This window comes from Equus asinus, chromosome 3, assembly GCF_041296235.1.
Source record: "Equus asinus isolate D_3611 breed Donkey chromosome 3, EquAss-T2T_v2, whole genome shotgun sequence".
NCBI lineage: Eukaryota > Metazoa > Chordata > Mammalia > Perissodactyla > Equidae > Equus > Equus asinus.
In genome coordinates this window covers 129,095,391-129,118,873 of record NC_091792.1, presented here as the reverse complement: position 1 = coordinate 129,118,873, position 23,483 = coordinate 129,095,391, and the positions used below count along the sequence as shown (strand labels likewise).

At 43.3% G+C, this 23,483-nt stretch overlaps 1 protein-coding gene across 14 annotated transcripts in view; it reads right to left on the bottom strand.

Annotated features, from left to right (window-relative positions):
- Positions 1-23,483, bottom strand: part of APBB2 (amyloid beta precursor protein binding family B member 2) — a 361,605-nt gene that overhangs the window by 93,668 nt on the left and 244,454 nt on the right. For 8 of the 14 annotated variants that reach the window (XM_070505982.1, XM_070505981.1, XM_044767731.2 and 5 more), the window contains 3 exons: positions 15,595-15,657; positions 15,113-15,198; positions 14,958-15,018 (listed from right to left, as the gene is read on the bottom strand). In XM_070505982.1, coding sequence (XP_070362083.1) covers positions 14,958-15,018; positions 15,113-15,198; positions 15,595-15,657 — 210 coding nt within the window. The remainder of the gene's footprint in view (positions 1-14,957; positions 15,019-15,112; positions 15,199-15,594; positions 15,658-23,483) is intronic. The other 6 variants (XM_044767734.2, XM_070505989.1, XM_044767735.2 and 3 more) reach the window with 1 other exon arrangement.

The window sequence follows — 23,483 nt, the reverse complement described above, 5'->3', positions numbered from 1 at the left end:
CCTCTCCCAGGAGCCATTTGAGGTGAGACGCCCCGTGTATTTTTTTTCATATCCCACAATGCCTAGGTAAGTGCCAAGGGCATCATCACCACTTAATAGCTGATTAATTTTTCTTCTAATGAGAAGAGGCAGTGTATCCAGAGAAAAATCACCCAAACTAATCAAAGCGATATGAGTCCTACAAATTATAAAGAAAGGTGGCAGGAGTCCAGATTAATTTTCTCAGAGAAGAATGAGAAGGGTCATCTCGAAGTATTGAATGAGTGTGGGGAAAATGCCAACCAAAAGTTGTCCTTCTAGAAGAGATACGGGCTTTGGAATTCCAAGGAGAATTTGGAGAGCAGTACTAGTGAACTTCTTAGGGAAGAGAGAGATTAAAACCAGGAACCCTCTACCGAGGGGGCTGTGGGCTCTTTATTCCTGGGGCGAAGCTTTAAAAACAGGGTGATGAGTTAATTGTCCCCAGGGACCTTCCTGTTTCAACAGAGATGACTACACCAGAGTCACCAGGTTTTTTCTGTATCTAGGTTATGATCCTGTTGGGAAAATGCAATCTCTGTGAAACTCATTCCACAACAACACATTAGAGCCTCAACCATCCCATTTTCCAAATTGCTTTGGGAAGAGTCTTTTACATCTTGAAGGAGAGGAGGGCAGTTCACACCTGAGCACACAGACGAGGACACAAAATACTACTTTTACGTCTTCAGAACATCTTCACATATTAGCAATGTGACATGCCCCCGGGCTGGCCAGTGCAGATTTTCTTAATTCTACACCGATGACTCCGGTGGGAAGGGGACTAGCTGGCACGGCGTCACCCCGCTAACACAGCTGCTCAGCACAGGCGCATGCTCATCTCTGCAGCCTGTGTACCTTTCACGGAGAGAGGTCCACAATGAACTCGAGCAGAATGGGAAGCTGCTCTGCATTTAATGCGACGCCCAACTATGCTTGTGTGCCCCTGCGAAATTCTTAGCTCCCTGTGTCAACTTTTCCCCCGTGTTAACTTTTTAATAAGTTTAAAAAAAAGATTTCAGGGGAAATGTTTTATAGATGCTACACTATTTATCAACTGTCTTATCTCTCTGACAGTAAGAGAGCTTTAATCCTCTTAAAGGCCAGATTCTGCTGCAGTCTTCCATTCTTTGGCCGTCCTTGTGACTCTGAAAATCACAGTACAGGCTGGGGAGAAGTGGCAGACCACACAAGCAGCGAGCAAACAATCAACAGTTTCCTGCAAAACGAGGACAACTTGGGGGTTGATTACTGTTTACATAGAACTTTGGAGTAAGGTTTTTTTTGCCCTTACTTTAACCTAGGATAAAGCCCCTGGTGACTAAAGCCCAAATCTTTTCAACCAAGACTCTGGAGGCTGAGCCCAGAATGGGCTTCACCGGGGGCACCAGGAAAGGAACGAGGACTTGGGGCACTGGGCCCAGGCGCTCCGTTCCAGCGGAACCACAGAGGAACTGTGAATTGATGAACGCTTTAGAAAAACGTGCCCTAACACAAAGGAAAAGGGGAGAGCAATCTGTTCTCTGTAAAGCGAAAAATCACACAAACACGAAATGCAACCAGCCAAAAACTGATTCAAGGCTTGTTTTGTCTATAAAATGAGTCAACAAACACTCAATCCCATTGGCATAGAGGAAATTCGTTGTACATGTCGTCACTGTTTCCTTTACAGAAATTAGATTAAAACTTCTCACACAGTTTCCACAAGCTGGGACTATCCGCATTTTCATTAACAACCAGTGTGTTACCAGATATTCCCCATTTTAATTTTTTCTGAGGTCTGAGAAAAAGAAACTTATGCTGCTTAACTTAAGCTCTGAGGCATCATAATAGTCCAACTGCTAAAATGATTCCCAAACTCAGGGATTAGAGAGAGAGGGACGTGGCCTTAGAGATGGCATACCTGGGACTGGGCTCAAACCGCCCCCCACCACCACCACCACCTCCAGGTGACTTTATCCACACAGCAGCAAAACCAGTAACTCACCATGACCAATGGGACTGTTGGGAACCATTACATCAGAATTTTTTAAAGAAACTCTTGGAAGACCAAAATCATACACTATATTTAGCTAGGACCGTAGAGTTATCAAACTTTTCTAACATCTTATTTGGTCCTCACAATAACACTATGAGTTTCCCAGACTAGCATTAACACCGTCTCATTTTACAGATGAGAAAAGCGATGTTCAGACAGGTTAAACAACTTATTCAAAGTCACACAGCTCATCTGACAGAACTGAGGTATTCTAGCTCCTACTTTACACTCGTTCCCCTTGGAGCATGACCCTGCACGAGGGACAAAGACTCTGGCTGGTTTTTGCTCTTTTGTCATTTACTGGGAGTCAACTGCTTGGGTACTCCAGTAAAAAACAAAAAACAAAAAACAAACCAAAAAACCCACACATACAAACAAAACCAAAAAACAAAACACACACACACAAAAACATTTTATTTTCCCTCTCAATCTTTAAAACAGTTGCACGTCTTCGGGCAAACTTGAGCTTATGGTACAGAACTCCCACCACAACCATCGCACCGGGAATTGGAGAACCAAACCAAATGCCTGTTTACAAGGCCATAGGAAGGCCCACCTCCATGCAAGGCAGGACAGCTCAGAGATTAAAGGCTTGGGCTGGGAAGCCAGACTGCTTGGGTTCAAATCTCAGGTCCACCATTTACCAGCCACAGAACTGTGGGCAGGTCACCTAACATGCTGTGCCCCAGCTCCAACTGAAAACAGGAGAAATGTGAGAATGGACCTCCCGAGGCTTGTGGGAGAAGAGAACAGTGGTAACACCACATGGGTGTTTGCTGCAGCCATTTACAGAGGTGCTGGCTGGGTCTAAAGACAGGAAACTGAGCTTGTGGATAATGGCCCCAGACCACCTTGGGATGTCTGTGTCCCGTCCATACTACATACTCAATGAACATCAGCTATCATCATCATTATTTAATCAGAAAGAGCACAGGCTTTAGAGTCTGCCTCAGCCACAGTCAAATTTTAGTTTATCCACACAATAGATCTGTAATTTTATGAAAGTGACTTAGGTTCCTTGAATCTCAGTTTCCTCATCTGTAAAACGGGAATAAACACATCACCTCTGTTGCAGGGTTGTTCTGAGAATCAGATGACCTGCTGCACGGAGAGCACCCAGTAGGGAGCCCAGCACATGGCTGGAATCAGAGAAAGGCTAGTTTCCTTCTCTGCTCACTCTCTACCATTGCCGAATGATGCAGGTCCACATTGGGTGTCCATCCATTTCATCGTTTCTAGATCTCAACCAAAACGTGGCAGAGATGTATAAGAATATCTGAAGCAGGAGAGATGAGCTTCATATAGGATTTTATTTTCTTTACTAAGTGACACTGATCTATACCATTAGTGAAGAGGGAAAAAATTGTAGGCTTTCTATAAAAATAAGCCTTAGGTTGCTATAGCTCTCATGTGAACTCACAGCTCTGAAAAAAAAGTCAAGCCCTCAGGAGAAGGGCCTTTTGAGAAATCATAAATTCTTGGTTCTAGGTTCCATGTGTGATTTACATGAGCCAACTTTCCAGATTTGCTAGAGACAGGGGTCGCTTGCTGGTCAAACTGACCATTGGTAACGTGGCTGAAGCAGAAAAGTGGGCCCCAGGTGGGGACCTGTCTACCCCCTTCCTGAGCAGCAAGTCTGCTGAGTGGATGAGAGATTGTAATGGAATCCAAAGGGACACATTTCTGCTCTGTGCCCTGAGAAGGTGAACTAAAGCACTGTCTGGCTAGAGATCCGGGTTAGGAATGTGTTGGTTCAATAGCAAAACATAGTCTTAATCAAGCAATTTTTAGTCTGAGGGTCTCTTAAAGTCAACTGAAATTATTTTTAAATTAATCAATTAATTAAAAAAATTGAGATACAATTGATATATAACATCATGTAAGTTTTAAGGTGTACAATGTGTTGGTTTGATAAATTTACATATTGCAATATGAATACCACCTGAGCGATAGCTAACACCTCTATCGTGTCACTTAGTTATCATTTCTTTTTTCTTGTGGGAACAATAAGGATCTAGTCTCTTAGCAACTTTGAAGTTTACAGTACTGTTGACTATAATCACCATGCTGTGCATCAGATCTCCAGGACTGATTTATCTACTGGTTACAATTTTGTGCCCTTAAACATTTCCCCAATTCTCCCAACCCCCCCCCCAGCCTCTGGTAACTATCACTCTATGCTCTGTTTCTATGAGCTCGGCTTTTTCAGATTCCATGTATAAGTGATATCATACAGTATTTGTCTTTCTCTGAATGACTTCTCTCATTTAGCATAACGCCCTCAAGGTCCAGCCATGCTGTCACAAATGACAAGACTTCCTTCTTCCTTGTGGCTGAATAATATTCCATTGTGTGTGTGCATATATACATATACACACACCACATCTTCTTTATCCATTCATCTATTGGCTGGCATCTTAGGTTGTCAATTAAAATTATTCACGCGTTATTGTTTAGTGAACCAGTCTCAAACTTTGCCTTCAATATGAAGCGGCTGAAATTCCAGCTGCAAGCTCTCTCTTCCTTCTTTAATTCCAGTAACATTGTAATTCTCGTTCTTAACTGACATTACCATTTTCCTGCTGTATTATTTTCTCTTGTTCCCCTCCCCAGTCTGAAGGATCTCATACCACTCTGCTTGTAATAGCTGTTGAGTAAATACACACCAAATGAATGGATGGATGAATTGGTTGCAGACACTTGTTGAAAGCTGTAACTCTTGGTGTAAGTTCAGAGACTGCAAATATGAAAGCCTGCCTCCTACAATGATTTCCTTAGAAGCACCAGACCCAGGAGCAGAGGAAGAACTCAGGCTCTGATCTTTGTGACTTCACACTTTGATAAGACTTTAAATAGGAGTTGTAGGAGTGAGAGGATGGTGTGGCTTAGCTAAAACGGCTTAGTGTCTGAATTATTCTAACAGTCCTATAGGAAGAACCATCATTTCTGTACCAATTTTATTAACTGCAAAAAAATACGATGTGTCTGCATTACTACCTCAATGCTGATACTGGCATTAATTTCTCAGGCAACAGCCCTGAGACAACAAGGCCTGGTATCTTTTGGCAATTTTCTAGGTAGACTTGGAATGCCAGCTTCAGGACCCCCAGGTCTTGACCAGCTGGCCCTTCCTGGAGGACTCCCCTGCTAGATGAATGTACCACTGCTGTTTCTGCCTGAGGCTCTTCAGATCTTTGACAATCCATGGCCCAGAATTCTCTGCCAGGATCCCACGGAGCAAGGTTCATGCACCTGTTGCTCCAGCACTCTCAGGATGCCCATCTCCACCACTGCTCCTGGCCGCTGCCCATCGCCTCACCCGTTTCCTGCTACATTCCTTCAGGGGAAGAGGGAAGTCTGCCTTTCCTTAATTAGCTTTTCCAGGCATCTGCCCACCACAGGGTGCAGCTGCCGACAGTTGGATAACAATGCATCTCATTTCAACAGGGCCCTTCAAAACCCGGGGGTTCACATAGCTGCCAATTCCTTGACTGCTCATTCAGGCAAGTGTAGTGACCAGAAGTTAATAAGGGAATGGAAGCCGTGGTTCTGCCAGAAACACAGCATTATGCTTGGCCGTGTTGGCAAACAAAGGGAAGAAAACCGTTTTAGAAACACAAAAGCTGTCCTCTGGGCTAGGAGACAAAATGAGCATCATCCAAAGCCAATGGCTTTAGTGTCCAAGAGGCAGTGAGTGTCAGCTCTGCTCAGTGGAAAACCACACTGGACTATGGTGGGGAAGCCCAGCTTTGAGTTCTGCTCTTCCATGAGGACAAATGATGCATTCTTGGGGAGATCACTTTGCTTCTCTCTGCTCCTTCCACTTCTCCTAAGGCTTGAATGAGATGGTCCTTATCTTCTCTCTGTTAATGTTCACCTAAAAGCCACGCATGAGACAATGAATCTTGTTCTGGTAGGACTTGGTATGTTTGTCATTGGCTCTGTGCCTTGATTTCTTGATTATCAATTGTGTTGACAATCATGCCCTTCACTAGGGGAATTTTCAATGAATGACTGAAATGTGGGAATCACATTTGTCGCAGATGTATGTCCCAAAGATAGAAGCAAAAAAGCTTCCCATCCTACCTGCTCTCTGCAGTGTGACCTTGCCACTCTTGCTCAAGAGGTGGAGTCCATTTCTCCACCCTTGGATCCGGGCTATGACTGCTCTGATCAATGGAATGTGATGGAAATGACAGGCTGCCATTTCCAGGAACGTTCTTACCTCACCTGGTAGCTTCAGCTTCCTGCTTCTTGGAAGCCAGACACCACATAAGAAATATACTGGCCTACCCAGAGACCACCACTGTGAGAAGCTCAAGCCACATGGAGAGGCCTTGATGGACGAGATGCCACGTGAAGAGAGAGAATGCCCAAGAGCACTGAGCCACCTGGCACGTGAGGGAAGAAGCCATCTTGGAAGTGGATCATCCAGTCCCGCCTGCGCCAGCTGCCCCCATGTGGATCAGAAAGCAACTGCACCCCAAACCCTTCCCAAATTCCTGAACCCACAAAATAATGAGCAAAACAAACGGTGGTTTTAAGCTACCAAGTTTTGGCGTAGTTTGTTACATAGATCACAGGCATAGATAACAGAAACAATGTTATCTGCACTATTGGACAAACAGGGAAAAACCTCACCTTAATAGATCTGTTCCCAAAAGCTTTTGCTGAAAATGAACACAAATTTACACACAAAATTATTTTAAAATCTCCTGTACTTACATTTACATTTTGGGGGAGAATCACTAAATCCTGTTGCGATGCAAGGACACTCTAGTTTAGGCAGCATCTCCTTCTGGGAAATCACATTGAATTGGCCTGTTTGCTGTCTGCCCCTTGAAGGCATTGTCTATTCCTCTATGTAAGAGGAACAGTAATCATGGCTGGTGCCCAAAGAAGGCTTATGATGTGCCAGGGATGCTTCCAAGCACTTGACACATACCTTAGGTCTATAACATATCAACTCACTTAACGTTGACCATAGAGCCTTGAGAGTCAGGTGCTATTATTATTCTCACTCTACAGATGAGGAAACTGAGGTACAGACAGGCTAAGTAATTTGCCCAAGGTCACCCAGCTAGTAAGCAGCAAAACCTGGCTTTGAACCCAGGCAGCCTGAGTCCAGAGTCCATGCTCTTAACCACAACTTACAGCCTCTCCTTGAGCATTAAGCATTCAATACATGTTTTTGACTCAATTACTGGATCAACAGCAGAAATCAAATCCAAACTTCTCACACAGATCAGAATTTCTGAAAGAAAAAACCTGTGCCACACAGACAAAAATCAATTATATGAACGACACGCAGACATAAAATCCCATATAAATGCGAAGTAATGATAATGAATTTGCTACACAGACCAGAAATAAATCTGAATGAGAAAAGATACTCCCTACCCCTTCCTGTTTATCTATTAGTGCTAATAGAGTCAGTAGCCTCTAATATAATTACTTCATGAAAATCTATGCTAATAGGAACCAAGGGAAGGCACAGATAAATAAAGCGTACAGATGAATCTTAGAGCCTCAGGTTCACTCACCATTCATTTCAGGAAGTTCCTCCACCAAACCGACTAACCAACTGATTTGTGTCATCTCCTTCCTTTTCTCCCCATCTGGGGCAGGTTGTAACAAAAGGATAAGAAGACAAACAAAGCTTTCACAAAAACCAGGGCCTGGAGAAAAAATCCCCGAGCAGCTGAGAGCTGGTTGCAAAGGGCCATACAGAACTGGAAGGTAGAAAGACTATGTCGACCTCCCTGCAGAAGATGCACAAAAGGATACCTTATTTATCAGGTTGCAAACTTTTTACTCTTGCTACTCAAAGTGTTTTGTGCAGACCAGCAGCATCAGCATCACCTGAGAGCTTGACAGAACTGCCATCCTTGGTCCCGCCCCAGAACAATGGAATTTGCCAACATGTGCAGGAAGTTTGAAAGCCTTAGATTGGACCTTGTGAGTCTGGGGGGACAGTGAAAAGCAAGGGGGGGGGGTCTGTCCTCAAGCAATGACCCTCCAGCTCCCTCACCATGCTTACCTCCAACATCTCTGCCAACTCCACCCAAAACACCCAGGCGGCCAAAGTGACCTCAAAGGTCAGGGAAGCAGTAACTGGGAGCGCGTGGGCATGACACTTTCTTGGGTTTTGGAGTTGACTGCATCTGAGTTGGAGTCCCAGTTCCACCAGTTCTTGACTGGTGTAAAACACCATTATGTAACCTGCTCAAAGCACCAGTTTCTTATCTGTCATCTGAGGAAAATCACCATGATGCCTTGTGTTTGCAAGAAAATTGCATGTAAGTGCCTAGCACGGTGCAGAGCCCAGGTGGAGCGTGTGCTGAGAACAGGGAGCCAGCTCCCGCCTCCAGCCCCGGCTCACAGCACTTTCTTTCCTTCCCCAGACACGGAGAGAGATCAGACCGAACTATTTCATCTCCAGATGCCATACATAAGGACTGCTCCATTTCATTTGGAACCTCAAAATTTCTCAGGACCAGAAGTGACTTCTGAGATGATGACACATTCATTGTACAGATGAAGAAGCTGAAACCCAGAGAATTTAACGCTTGGACAACAAAATCTTCCTCACCCAGTTCCTTTATTATGATTTTAAAGAAAAATGTTTTAAACACAGTGATAAGAACATCTCCTCACAAATATCCTGAAAATGATTTGTTATACACTGAGGGAAGACAGTAGGATAGGGTGGTCAGAGGTCCTGGACACCCACTTGTGAATGCCATCTCCACCACTAACCAATTGTGTGACCCTAGGAAAGTTATTTACTCAAATTTCCTGGGATTCACTTTTTTCACCTGTAAAGGAGGCCCATTAGATCATTTTGAATGTCACTTCCAGCCATAAGGAATTCGATGATTCCAAATGAAATGCCGATTTCTTTAAAGATGTAATTTTCAATATTGTCCACTAGGAGGCAGAACGCCTCCTTTACAGAAGCCGGAGCAGAACAACACAAAGGATAGGAAAGAACTCTAAGGAACTAGTACACATTTTTCAAACCACTAAATTTTCTGCAATTCAATTATAATTGATTTTTATTTTAGTTTTGACCATTCTCATCAAGCATTTGGCCAGCAATATGCCACGTGCCATGAGGAAAGGAAAATTTTATAGGGCTAAGTTAGGATTTTAAGGTATGTACGTAGGATGAGCACAGGGGGCAGCTGCAAAATAACAGGAATTTAGCAGCGGAAGCTACTTGACCCCCAGAATATGGCAAGGAGCGCCTTCTTGAGAAATGAAGCAGGAGAGGCAATTATCTACAAAAAGTTTGAAGACAGAAAATTTTAAAACATTTTCACATGGAAAAGTGACACAAAATAGAGAAATAAATGAGGAGAGAAAAATATTTAAGAGTACAATAACAAATAAAGTTTTGAATTTAAAAATGCATAGGGACTAAATACAACGTGATATCTTGAATTAGATCCTGGACCAAAAAAAAAGACACTAGAAGAAAAACTGATAAAATCAGAATAAAGTGTTAGTTAATAGTTTTGTACCACTGTTAATTTCTTAGTTTTGACACATGTACCAGGTTTAGGTAAGATTAGGGGAAGCCAGGTGAAGGCTATAAAGGAACTTTTCTGTGCTATCTTTGTAACTTTTCCGTAAATCTAAAATTACCCCAAAATAAAATTTTTAATTAAAAAAATGCACAGAAAATAAGAGGAAAAAATGGACAAGAATGGACAGAAACCCAGAGTTTTATAAGAAATGCCCTGTCTTGATGATAATATAAGAAGGGGAAATGTTATAGTAGGAGGTAATAGCTAACATGGAATAAAACAAAGATGAATAAATAAAATGACAAAGCCTAGAGTACAGTGAGCAGTGGAAAAAGAGGCATCTCCCAGGATATTACTGATGGAATTACTCGCCGCTGTCGCCTCTCTGAAAAGCAATTTTGCAGTAAGTGACAGAAGCCATAAACTGATAGCCTTTGACCTGGTAATACCAGTTTTAGTAGCCTATACCAAAGCAGTAATTTAAAAGAAAAAAAAGTAACCTATTTTTATGAAGTTGTAGCTATCTGCTCTGTAGTACTGGAAATTGCTCTTGTGACTACTGGGTGCCTAGACAGATTATGATGCTATTAATTCAACGGAATATTATAATGGAATTAAGAATGACAAACCTGAGAATTATGGAAAGGGATCTGTGAAATAGTTTTTTGTATGTGTGAGGAAGACTGGCCCTGAGCTAACATCTGTTGCCAATCCTCCTCTTTTTGCTGAGGAAGTCTGTCACTGAGCCAACATCTGTGGTAGTCTTCCTCCATCTTGTATGTGGGACGCTGCCACAGCCTGGCTTGATGAGCGATGCCAGGTCTGCGCCCAGGATCCAAACCTGTGAAACCCCAGGCCACCAAAGCGGAGTGTGCGAACTTAACCACTATGCCACTGGGCTGGCCCCTGTGAAATAATTTTTAAAGAGCTCAGTACATGTGATGTATATCCAAATTGGATCCTGGAACAGAAAAAGGACAGTAGTGGAAAAAATGGGAAAATATGAATAAACCCTCTAGTTTAGTTAATAATAAAGTATCAACATTAATTTCTTAGTTTTGATCATTGTACCATGATTATGAAGACAGTTTTATTAGGGAAAGCTGGGTGAAGGGTATATGAGAATTCAATCTTTACGGCTCTTCTATAAATGTACAATTATTTTAAAATATAAAGTTAAGGAGCTCAGAATTATACACACACTCATGCACATATTGCTATCAATGACAAAAAATATTTTTTGTATAAAAAATTAGGTAGGCTCAAAAAACATTTTCATAGTTATAAAAATACTTTGCTTTTTTTGGCGCGGGAGAGAGAGTGGATGTGTGTGTGTGGTCATCTTACACTGCCATTGCTATTTAGAGGTTTCACTGAGCAACTGATTATCAAGATGCTCACACTCAGCGGCTGGAGAGGGTTTCAAAATATCCACATCCTAATAGTCTAAAAATGATCTTTATTTTTTCAGTATGTAAATTTCACTTAGGGCATAAGAAAGACATTTTCGATAATCTTTTTAGCAATCATTCCTCAGGGACTATATTTAAAATTCTATCATACATGAAATTAAATATTTTTTTCTAAAGAAAGGATACTTTCTGCCTGTTTTGGAGGTGCTAGGTTTCCTGGTCCTTGGCAGACTGAAAGAACGGAAAAGGTTATCTAAGGAGGTAACTTACTTCTACCAAGGAGCCTGAACATCCGGGAAACCCAGATCTTGCCACTTCTCCATTCTTAGGCGCCTGAGGCAGCAGTGAAGGGTGAGGAGTGACTAAGAGGGCAGATAGGAGAGGACAGAAGGCGGTGGTGATGGAGAGCTTCCCCAAAGGGGCTTCATTAAAGTCACTTCTCAACTCACTGACATCTTCAAAATTTGTAAAAAATAATTCATTTAGGGCTGTTGGATTTTGAAACAGTTGAAATTCTGAAAGATTGTCTTGGCCTTCCCCACAGGGTTTCCTGGGCCCACTTCCATTAGAGGGTGGAAGGACCCTGCATCCAGAGAAGGACAACGAGACCCCTCAATTTCCTCAATGGGACATCAACCCGCCATCTGCCTGGTGTATCTAAAGTGCACAGCTCTGCCAATCCCCAGCAACACAGCTTAGCTCCAATCCAGCCCCCTGCTCCCTCCCAGGCCCAACTTTCATCATAAGCCTAGTTGAAACTCCAAGAGGTGGTCTGAAAAAACCTGCAGCCCATCGATTCCACTTCTAGAGTCTAGAGTTCATCTCTGCCTCAAGTTGGACCAGAAAGCTGGTCCACACTGTCATGATCCTCTACCAATTTACTTGAAATGAATTTTGCTGGGGTGTTTGTCTTTCGCTTCCAATGAGTAATGCTATGCAATACCAACCGTCAAAATCCAAATTTCTATATATTATATATTTGGAATACTGTTGAGGACACGGATCACATTATTCCATGGTAGCTCCTAAATGAAGCTCCAAGTCAGACTTTTCTTTAGACAGTCTAGTGAGCACGGGCTCTGGAGCCAAATAGCCTGGAATCAAATCCTGACTCTACTATTTACTGGCTGTTAACCTTTTGATGTCTCAGTTTCCACATTTGCAATATGGAGATAATGACACTTAGCCCATTGAATTTTTGCGAGGATGAGAGTCACCAGAAATAAAGTCTTTAGGACCATGCCTGGCAAAAAGTTAGCATTCAATAAATACTCACTATTACAATTATTTTATAATGAAGCACTAGAAAAACCATCACACAGCATAAGGAACTGGAATGCTTTTGCCTTATGCATAGTGTGATTCACACAAAGCAGAGTTCTGAAACCCTTTTCCCCTACCAACATGCTTGGGGTCCTCAAGAGTGACAATGACTTTCCACAGCACAGGGGACCTTCAGAATCTCAGGCGGGGCAGGGGCAGCTGGAAGTATGAAGTTTGCAAAAATCCTTTCAAGATTCTGAGTTGCCCTTAGAGATTCATGCCATTCACCCTAAGAATCCTCCATGTAAAGAATCACCAGGAAGCACAAAAATGAACCTAAAGGTCAATTTTCCTAACTATGCAGAGACCTATGCTTTCAACAGCCATGTTTTTCCCTTCTCCCCAGGCTGATCTGTCCTAACTCCGTCTACTGTCCCAATACAGACAGATGCACCTGCCTATTCCCTTATATTTTCTGAGCCTTTTTAAGAAAGCGTCCGTTCTTATATGTCTTCTCAGATCTTTTGTGGAACAAAGTAGGATTTAAAATAATACAACACAAGTACTTTTTTGTTTAGAACTCAGTACAACTTCGGTAACTTACGACAAAGCTGAGCATCCTTATTAACACGAACAAATTCATAATAGGTGTTGGAACAGACACGCTGGCAATAGAAAGGGGGCAGACAAAGAATTCAGTAAGCAATACAACTGGGATGGGGAAAAAAGAAAGCACTGACTTAGGTAATATTTCCACCAGGCCTTCTATTCCTATTACCAATTCAATCTCTATTCCACGCGTCACCTTCCCTGCCCACTCCTGTCAACTTCACCAGGTGGCTTTACTGACATCACTGCCCCAGCCCTGACGGTGGCCAGAGATGCTGCTGCTGCTCGCCCCTCCTCCTCCAGCCTTTGCTGAGAGCCCTTGTAAAACACCTGATGGCAGAGCAAATTATTCACAGCCCACCTTCCTGTTTTCCTGCATCCTTTCCTCACCATAAAATTTATCTTTAAAGCCCAGCATGTTACCAGGAGCCCAAGGACCTGTTCAGAACACTGCTGGCTCTAGAGTGGCCTTCATCCGATCACGCTGTGCTTAGCATGAAACTCAGTAGTCTAGGAGCAGCGGAGATTTCCAGTGCGAGCCCTGAAATTCTTACAGAACCAATGCCAATATGGCAGTTTCTGGCAAAGCAGTCAAGGTTTTGAACCCGCATGTTGTTCCCCCACTTTAAGGAACCTATTTGCTGTTTTATTCATAGACACAGATCTACTTTGGGATTCAGAAAAAGTATCTAGGACCAGCTACATAATTTGCAAATGAAAATGAAATGTGCAAAATAAAAATGCAGGGCCCCTTGTTCAAAAAGTAGGAAAAAATTTAAAAAGTACTAAGACACGAAGCTTTTTCCTTCTTCTGCATTCTGTCTCTTGACCAGTTACGCTGTTTTTCAGTTGCTATTTAATGTCATGCTCCCTCGGACACGAGGATACTAGCAGGGTGAGTGCAGACCATCACAGGCGCCCAGGGGCTCTGCCCACCCCCACAGACCATCAGCTTCTGGGCTCCCCCTCCCACCAGCTGCCGGACCAATGTACCACACCCTGACCGGGGCTGGGGAAATTGAGCCAGGAATCCTTCTTCCCCAGGGACCCACCACCCCAATCCAGAGCAGACGGGTGACTCTCAAGTGCATTGCAACATCTATGCCAGAACACATTAGGTACCTAGATTGGGAGTAGGCAGGGCCCCACCCTTACTACGTCACCACTGAATATACCAGGCACTGTCACAGCCTAGGCTGGGTAGGCCACTGCTTAGCCCCTTCTGGAGATGCCATGGAGATTGTGTGCTCGATGCCAACTCTCCTCATGCTCACACCTAGGCCCCTACTGAGGAGGAAGGCAGTAGTAATTGCTGGGTGGGGGCAGGGATGGGGAGGTCTGGCAGGACCCGGGGTGCCAAGGAGCAGGGGAACAGGCAGTCAAGAACCACCCAGAGAGGTAGGGAGGTAACTGGACTGTGTAAGAGCCAAGGCTCCAAGGCCCCAATGGACTTCTCTTATAAAACACAAACTCAAAGATAAAATCATTACGAATTTCAAGACGGCAATCGTACAGCATTAAAACCCCTTGAATGGGGCCCTGATTCTCAGCATAAGACGCTGTCTAACTGCACTGGCTACCTGCCCTTAACGCTGGCCCTGCTGGCACTCCACCAAAAGTCCAGAAGCAAAAGTTCCCTCTCACTTTCCATCATAAAACACGCCTGTGTTTATGACAGGGATGGCACCTTGCACAGGGGTGAGGCTACACGGGAGGAGGTAGGCGGGAAGGTCCCACACCACCTGTTCAACCACCCCTCCCACTGCATTGCAAAGCAGAGCCTGCTTTATCTCCAAAGGCTTCTGAAGCTCAGCCATTCAAACAATAATTTTAACTTATCACATCGTGCAAAGAATTGACGTAGTGGATACAGGCAGGGTCTTGATGAACACAGAAATCCTCCCAAACCTAACTTGGCCTAGGGATTTACTTTAAGTGTCAGGAGATTAGGAAAGAGAGAGGATGGAGGGAGAACTACTTATTAAGTGCCCCTGGGTTGACGGTTTATCAAAACTGGGCCATTATCCAAAGTCACGACTGATGCAAGAATATAAGCTGGTGGCTGAAAGCACGTTTCTTACAAACCTTGGCTTCTGGGTCACTGTTGATACTACAAGAATCGTCATCATCAGCATGTGGGGCACTTCTAGGAAGAAAAACAGAAAATTGGACTTAGAATTCTATTGCCAACTCCAGCTGCACAAAGCCACACATTATGGCAGGTCCTTCCAATGCCCTACCTGAGTTTCAAAGATGCATAACGTAGTGTTGCTCCTTCAAACTCTTTTAAGCTTGGGTCCGGGTTAACTGTGGCTGCATGCAAATCCTAGAGGAAAATAGATCCCTGTTAATGGAGAAAGGGGGAGGGCCCATTACATGGCCTCCAGTATCAAAGGGGAGGAGAGTCCTCCTGGCATGAGGCAGAGAGCGTACGTGAGCTTAGGCAGAGAAAGGCATGCATGCAAGGACTGCCAGATGCTGACTCGGTGCAAGCGTCGTTCTTACAAGACAACGGGGAACCTGGGGCAATCAGCTTGAAGTGATTCACAACAGGAGACATCAAAAAAAGGCCACACGTGTGTGAGCTGGACGGCCCTAGCAAGAAGCCCCATCACTGCGTTCCTGTGGAATGCATGATAGTCATGAAGAAGAAAAATATACAGCCACGGCCATGCAAAAAGGACACAATAGCAAATGATCTGAGATCTGACAATATACTTGCCTTCCAAATGTCACTATTAATCTTTCCCCCATTCAGAACAGCAAAATCACTCCATGGCTGTTTCTAGACATACAATTATTCACACAGGAAAAAGCACATTGATTTAAAAAAAAACAAAAAAGAAAGAAAGGAAAGGAAAGAAAAAAAAAACACAAGACACTGTTGTTAGCATTGATATTCACAGGATGGGTTAGGGAACAAATTCACTCTAACAGCAACTTGTTAGCTCACTCTGTCTAGATCTAGATTACCACCTGAAGACCAGGGCAGGAGGAAAGAGATGGAGCTTTAACCACTTTCCAAAACAAAGGACTGAACATTAGTAGCAGACAGTGAAACCATTCTCTAAATGTGGCCTTAAAAGCACACAATATGCTTCCACGTGTTAAATGCCTAGCATCCCTAACTCCATAAGAAACTTTTCCCCTTCCATTAACCACACAGAACTGTTTTCCGGAGGTGGAGTGGAATGAGGGATGATACTTGTGAGTGTGCTGGTTTGGAAACTGAGGAATGTCTGTGGCTAAGGGCATAAAAGCTGGAGGTCAAAATTATTTTCCTCTAAAAAAGACAATGAAGGAGAAAGAGGGTAAGGAACACAGCCTCAACATCTTGCTGAGATTTAACCCAACAAAAAACAGCCCCAACAATCTAATGTAAATTCCTCTAACTCATAAAAAGCTCTACTTCCCTGCCAGACAAGCCCCTTCACAAATTAATATTTGATCACGAGATGACTTTCTAAACACAATTATAGAAGCAAGCATGAAGCCTTGCCCTATTGGCAGAATTCTTGCACTTGACTTTTGAATCTAAACAACTCCTTCCATTCACCTTGGGCAACAAGGAAATGTTTCTTTCTTTCTACTCTATTGAGTAAATATTCAAATATTTTTCATCCAAGATTTTGGGAAATAAATAATACTAATAAAACACCCAAGGCCATCCTTCTGAATTTGTTCCACTGATTTGTCAGGCAAATCTCTTTTCTTGTATAATAAATCAACAATGGAAACTTTTTAACTAAGCAACTTTTCAACTAAAGTTCTTTGAAAATGAGTAGGGAATATCGACCCATAACTTTCGCTCATAATGTTAAGAGAATTTTTTCTAAAACCAAGCAGAAGCAGCTAAGGTCAAAGGTTCCATGTGTTGAAAGATACATTTCTTTGACCCTGTGGACTGTAGGTGGGCAAAGTCATTGCAAATTTAGATCCATTGTCACTACTGCACAGTTGGTATCATTGTTGCTTTCTTTTTCGGACTAGGAACCTGAACTGCAGTTTTTCCAAATAAAATAGAACTTAGACCACTGCATTTATTTTTTTTTAAATAATCTCTTTTATTGAGGAAAAGAGCAGGAATGCTGCCTTATCTCTCCTCATTCCATCTCCAAAAGCAATGCTCAGCCAGCTGGGGGGACGTGTGAAGCCCCTAAAATGGGTGGAGGGTTTGTACATGTGTGCTTTCCTGGGGAGAAGATCCCCAACTTTTCTCATATCTTCAGAGGGGCCAGTGACCAAGAAAGGTTTAGGATCACCATCATTTAAGTACTCATGATAAGAACGTGAAATATCAAAAATTTTAAGCTAAAATTTTTTTTAATTTCATAAAGATTGGCACCTGAGCTAACACCTGTTGCCAATCTTCTTTTCTTCCTTCTTCTTCTCCCCAAAGCACCCACTACATAGTTGTATATTCTAGTTGTGAGTGCCTCTGGTTTTGCTATGTGGGACGCCACCTCAGCATGGCCTGACAAGTGGTGCCATGTCCGCACCCAGGATCCGAGCGGGAGAAACCCTGGGCTGCCGAAGCAGAGCACATGAACTTAACCTCTCGGCCACCGGGCCAGCCCCTAAAATTTCCCTTTAAAAGGCAAAACAAGCCTATTTGACCCCAATTTGTTATCACTGTTTGAATGTGTGCAGTATTTGTTTTTCATTTAATTTGAACATTGAAAAAGGCTATCAGATGGTGATTACGAAGACTCAGGGTAACCATGTTCTTGTCGCAGAAATTAAAAAAAAAGAGGAGGTGTCTGACAAAAGGAATCTGAAGTCAGAAATTATCCTCAAAAGATACTGTGTTGGAACCAGAAAGAAAGAGTACTTTTTAAAACATGTATTCAGAAAACCTTTAGCATTTAATTAAAATAGTTCTGTGTGTGTGTGTGTTTAAAACTTTTCATGTATTTACTCTTTGTACATAGGGGTCCCTACACAGTAAAAGTTGATTACAGTTCTAAGACTATATGACTCTACTCTCATGCCACGGAGACACCAGTCATCTTGCAAACTTATAACAATCACCTTTGACAGATTTAAATAAACAAAGGCCCTCTACGGTGATTTTGCAAAAGCTTAAAATAACTTGGGTACTCCTAAAGAAACCCTTTAGGACAAAACTCAGGTAAGGAAAAAAGGGACTAACATTCTATGTTATAACTAGGCCAAAAGACCATTTTTCCCTCCTATATTTAAAAATATTCATTTTTAGAAATTTTCTCCCCCATATAAGTGACCACAATTTTTCTTTTTTAAAATTCAGGGCAATGAAAGACAAAAACAATTTGTCTTAAATTTTAGGAACTCCATATTCTATTCGTCTAATATTTTTTAATGAAGAAGAGAGAATATAATAGTTTAGCTAAAGAATTTTTTAAGAAACAACCCAGCCTGTAGTCTGGGTGGTGGGAGTGAGAGGAGAAAGAAGAGAAGAGACAAGAAGAGAGGAAAAGGCAGGTGGAGCAACATCCTCAGGAAAGACACAGACACGGAGAAAGGGAACAAGGGTAGCTACAGAAGAACAGAGACTATCTTCCATGAGCAATGACCTCCCAATTGATAGTCTTTCAGGCAGCGCAGCTAAAGCCTGGCACAGCTGAGAGGTTCTGGTGCCAGAGTTACAGCCAAGCATGTACTCTCCTGGTGCTCATCTTGACCCCGATGACAGTGATCACAGTCAGCTCTGGGAGAGCCCTGGAGCCCAGCCCCTCAGCGACAGTGGGGATTGACCCAGAGCCTTGAGCATGGTGCCCATCATGACCCTTCATGGTCTTTCAGCATGGCACCCTCATGACCACATAGCAGAAGCTGTGCCAGGGTGGACCCACTACGGGAAACCAACTGTATAACCTTGACTGCTAAGCGCTTTTCTCTTCCATACTTCTCTTCTAGGATCTTGGAAAGCAATTCCACAAATCAAACAAAAATGATGCCTTCTCCTTCTTCAGGAAAAAAGCTAGTAGTAGAGTTGACCCTTTGACAGTGTCAACGGGGTGTTCTTGAGGATCGGGTCTGAGAGGATGAGAAAGTCTCTATACAGCGGTATCAAATGCAAACTGGAGAGCCAGGCTGGAGGGTGGAACCTGCTGAGAACTGGGTGGGGAGGAAAGCGTTCGAATGTTTGACATGGGCTTTGGCGAAGCTGTAATCACATCATCTGTGCGTGCACTTCAGAAGTTCTGAAGTTAATGCAGCCTGCTTGAAAGCCCAGGTTCAAATATTGCCTCTGCTTGCACCTGCTCATGAGCTCAGTCCCTCATCTATCAAACAGGGCTAAGACGACCTCCCATTAGAGTGTGGACAAAGTGAGATCAAGAACGTCATCCCTCAGCCTGGGCACTCGCGCCTGGGTATTGCCTGCCCAGGCAGTTTCCTTACCCTCTAGTCTTTCCATGAACAAAAGAAATAAGGCCATTTGTAAGAATAAAAAGTTTGGGGGACTATGGACTACAAAGTGTGATGAATTATGCTTCTTAATCCTCTTTTGTCAAGACTTCAGCCTTCGTTTGTGCAGCCTTGATAAATGGCAGAGCACCTGGAATTCTGGAATTCCAAGGAATGGGCCAGGCAGTGTTCATGAGCATTGTATCCACATATGTGTGTCTATTTTTCCCTTCTTTTTAAAATGCTGTGTTTTGTTGGATGCAACATTATCAGAAGAATAGAGTTATAGTTTATCATGCAAACACAATCCAGAGAAGTAAAAAAATATATATATTTCAAACCAGTAAACAGACTGACAAACACTTGTGTGATGACATGAGTCTCCGTGAGCAGCAGTGCAATGCAGAAACAGTAAGCTAGGGAAGGGTCATCGGGGGCCCAGGGCTCTGGTGCTGGCTTTATCACTGCAGCAAGTCAACTAAGAGTTCCCTCAGCTACGAAGAAGGTATTCCTTCGTTCAGCAAATATTTAATGAACTTCACCATGTACCAGGCACTGTGCCAGGTGCTGGGGACACAAGATGAGGGGCACAGGTCCTGACCCCACAGGAGGGAGACTGACATGCCACAAGTAATACTACTACAAAGAGACACTGTGGAACAAGGGCTTTCAGGGCAGAGGGGTGAGAGCAATAAGTCCCAGGAGATGCTAAGATGAGGCCAAAGAATTTAAGAGGAAGTCACATAGATAAAAACAGGGAGACTAGATTCACTAGAGGACCAGCTCTTATACTTCCTCAGCATAGAATCACCCAGAAAGCTTATGGTAAAGACAGACTCTCAGGTCCCACCCCTGGAGAGTCTAGCTCAGCTGCCTGGAGTAGGACCAAGGAGCCAGCATGTTCTACAAGTCCCAGAGATGATCCTGGCCACAGTCTTTGGCTCCCAGGCTGAGAAATACTGCCATAGCATTCACTAGGCCTTTCTTGAAGGTTCCTGACAGCTCTAAAACGTCATGATTACTTTTTTGTGTGTGTGCGAGGAAGATTCACCCTGAGCTAACATCCATTGCCAATCCTCCTCTTTTTTTTTTTTTTGCTTCAGGAAGATTAGCCCTGCGCTAACATCTGCATCAATCTTCCTCTCCTTTATATGTGGGATTCCTCCACAGCATGGCTGATGAGTGGAGTAGGTCCGCACCTGGAATCTAAACCCATGAACGCAGGCCACCAAAGTGGAGCACATGGAACTTTAACCATTTTGCCACATGGCCAGCCCTAAATGTCATGATTACTTGATCAGGTCAAGAAGTTCAGTAAAATGATGATAGGCTGGCCCCTTTATGTTACCTTATTTCTAATTGTTTATGAAAATCGTAGGTTCCAATGCCATACGTGGATTTTGCCCCTCCTAAGGAGTTAGCGGCTCAGCCTCCCACATGAGCAATGCAGCAAGAAGAGTGAATTATGATCAAGAAGGAATCAGAGTCCTGAGAAACAATTTGACCTTCCCTTGCTTCAGACCCACTTTCTCCTCCATACCATCTTCCTAAGGAACTGGGAAACACCTTCAGTTAGAAGGATTTTAAGTAAGACTTGCCTACGGGCCAATGGTTATTCCTAAAAATATTTTGTGTGGCTCCCTCTTCTCTCTAAAATTCAACATCCAAGTAATTTGGAACAAATCAATGGATTGGAGGGAAATCATCATGGGCCAAATTTCAGCAGCAAATGCTTCCCGGCCAGTTTATAAACTTTCAAAAATACTGCTGGCATGTGCAGAAGAAACATTATCCACTGCGCTTAACACTTCCCCAGTGAACTTTGGAATGTGAAATGTAAAATGTTCAAGCTGTAAGGATGCTTTCAGTCCTAAACTTTAATCAAGCTTAGTCAACAGATTTGGCACTTATTTATTTGATTTTTTTTGTTTTAAATCCAGCTCAGGAAAAACCTGAATAAAATATGCATTTCTAACATGATATATTACAAGTTTGTTCTCCGCCTTCACATTTTGCCTTCTCTCATGTTTCTAAATTAGTTAAAATAGATTCTACTTAGGGATCAAAGAAATGGTATCAGAGAAATAATTTCTCTTCAACTGTTATTAGCACCTGAGACCATGTTATCAAGAGAAGGTATTTTCTAGAAAGATCTGCATATGACACAGCCCTCCCGTGTGGTGAGATGAAGAGATTCAAGGCTCCCCGAGCCCCATGACACACAGTCTAGTGAAGCATGGGGTTGGGATGGGGGTGAGCAGACCTTCATTCAAGCTTGACTCCACCATGTATCAGGTGTGTGATCTTGGGGAAGCTCCTTCACCTCTCTGTGCCTCAATGTTGTCAAATGTAAAAGGAGAATGACAACTATAGTATCAGACGTAAACAGTTTTATGAGGATAAGGCATGAGTCTGGCACTGTATACACTCAATTACCCCTAGTGCTTCTTGTTTAATATCTACGTCAGCATTTGCATGTCCTAGGTATGTGACATATTGAGTCTTTTCCCCAACTCTCTCCCTCCTCTTCTCTCTACCTGCTCATCCCTTTGCCTCTATGATTTTAATTTATTACCTTTTAAATGTGCTCAGTTTTTTGACTCAAGAAATGGCCTTCTGGACAGGGGGAAAAATGTGTATCAGGTAAACAACTGAAAGATCAATCTGAAAAACGTCTATCCCATTGGTCTATTAAAGTGCTGGACATGAGCCACTCTCTTTCTCTGAAACTCCAAAAAGTACGCATCCATTAACAAAGTTCCTTGGAGGGATAAGACTTTGTCAACACAACGGCATGATTAGAAGCAGAAGGAAGCAATGGAACCAACAGCAAGGTGGAAATTCACATAGTACCGGGCAGAGCGCAGCATCTAGAGAAGGAGAACTGGATGTATGCCCAGCCTAACACCAGTTGCATGGTGATTCAACTCAATGAGCCTCAGTTAGCTCTTTTCTTAAATGGGGAATATAACAGCTGTCTTCTCTGCCACATGAGAATCTTGAAGGGACCAAATGAAGTGACATAATGAAAATACAGTGAAAACCATAATAAGTCATGAATAGCAGCTGGCAGGCTGAGCGCTGGGGATGCCTGAGGGAAACAATGAACTCTAGGAGAAGAAGCGGGAAGGGAGGCCTGCCGGGCACAATCTAAGCCTGGGAAGGGACCCTGAGCAGTGGATGGGATGGGAGTGGGAAGCAGGCACAGAGAGGGGGAAAGACAGGCATAAGTGGGCCTCAGAAGGAGGCTCAGGAATTAGAGGTGAACTAAGCTACCTGTCAATTTTCCCTTGGGCCAGCTGCCCACCTGTGCTGCATTCTTCCCAAGACTTTTTCCAGAAAACATGGAAATGAAAGCTTACTATGTTAATCAAAGAGATGAAAATCCAAGCCACACAGAGCCAGCCATGATAGCCTAGTGGTTAAAGTTCTACACGCTCTGCTTCAGTGGCCCAGGTTCCCTTCCTGTGGACACAACACTTTTTGTCCTCTTGTCTGTCAGTAGCCATGCTGTGGTGGTGGCTCACACAGAAGAACTAGAAGGACTTACAACTAGAATATACAACTATGTACTGGGGCTTTAAGGAAAATAAAAAAAGGGAGAAGAAGATTAGCAACAGATGTTAGCTCAGGGCAAATCTTTCCCAGCCACATAAACCTCAGGATGCCCTCCTTGGACTCCACCACACCCACACCTTGGCCTCAGAAGGCAGGCTTTAAAAAGGACTTCATTTCTTCCACATTCAGAGGACAAGAGCTTCATGGAACAGAAGTGGTATCTCAAGGTTATTGTAATCTCCTCACCTCTGGCACAATAAGAAAGACCAGTAGGCTGAAATTCCAAAGCCAGGGAAGTTGAGTGAGAAGAATTCTGGTCTAGGATTCAGGAGGATTCAGAAACTCTGAGTTCTAGACCCAGTGGTCACTGACCTCTCTGTGCCTCAGTTTCCCTGTCTATAATGTATGGATACTGGTTTCAGATGGTCCCTTCCCATCCTGGCATTCTCTAATTGTAGGGTACCCCCTGTTGGTGAAGACAGTTAAAGGGCTGCAATAGAGGAATAAAGTCTGGAAGGGAGAAAGAGATTCTAACAGAGATGTCAAGAGAAAAGATGTACAAGTAAGGAAGAGGGAAGATAGCTGAGCCTTAGTGAGAGCAGAGGCTGCATCCAGCTGGCTTGGCTTCTGGGAGGCCTGTGGTCCAGGGAGAAATGCCAAGAT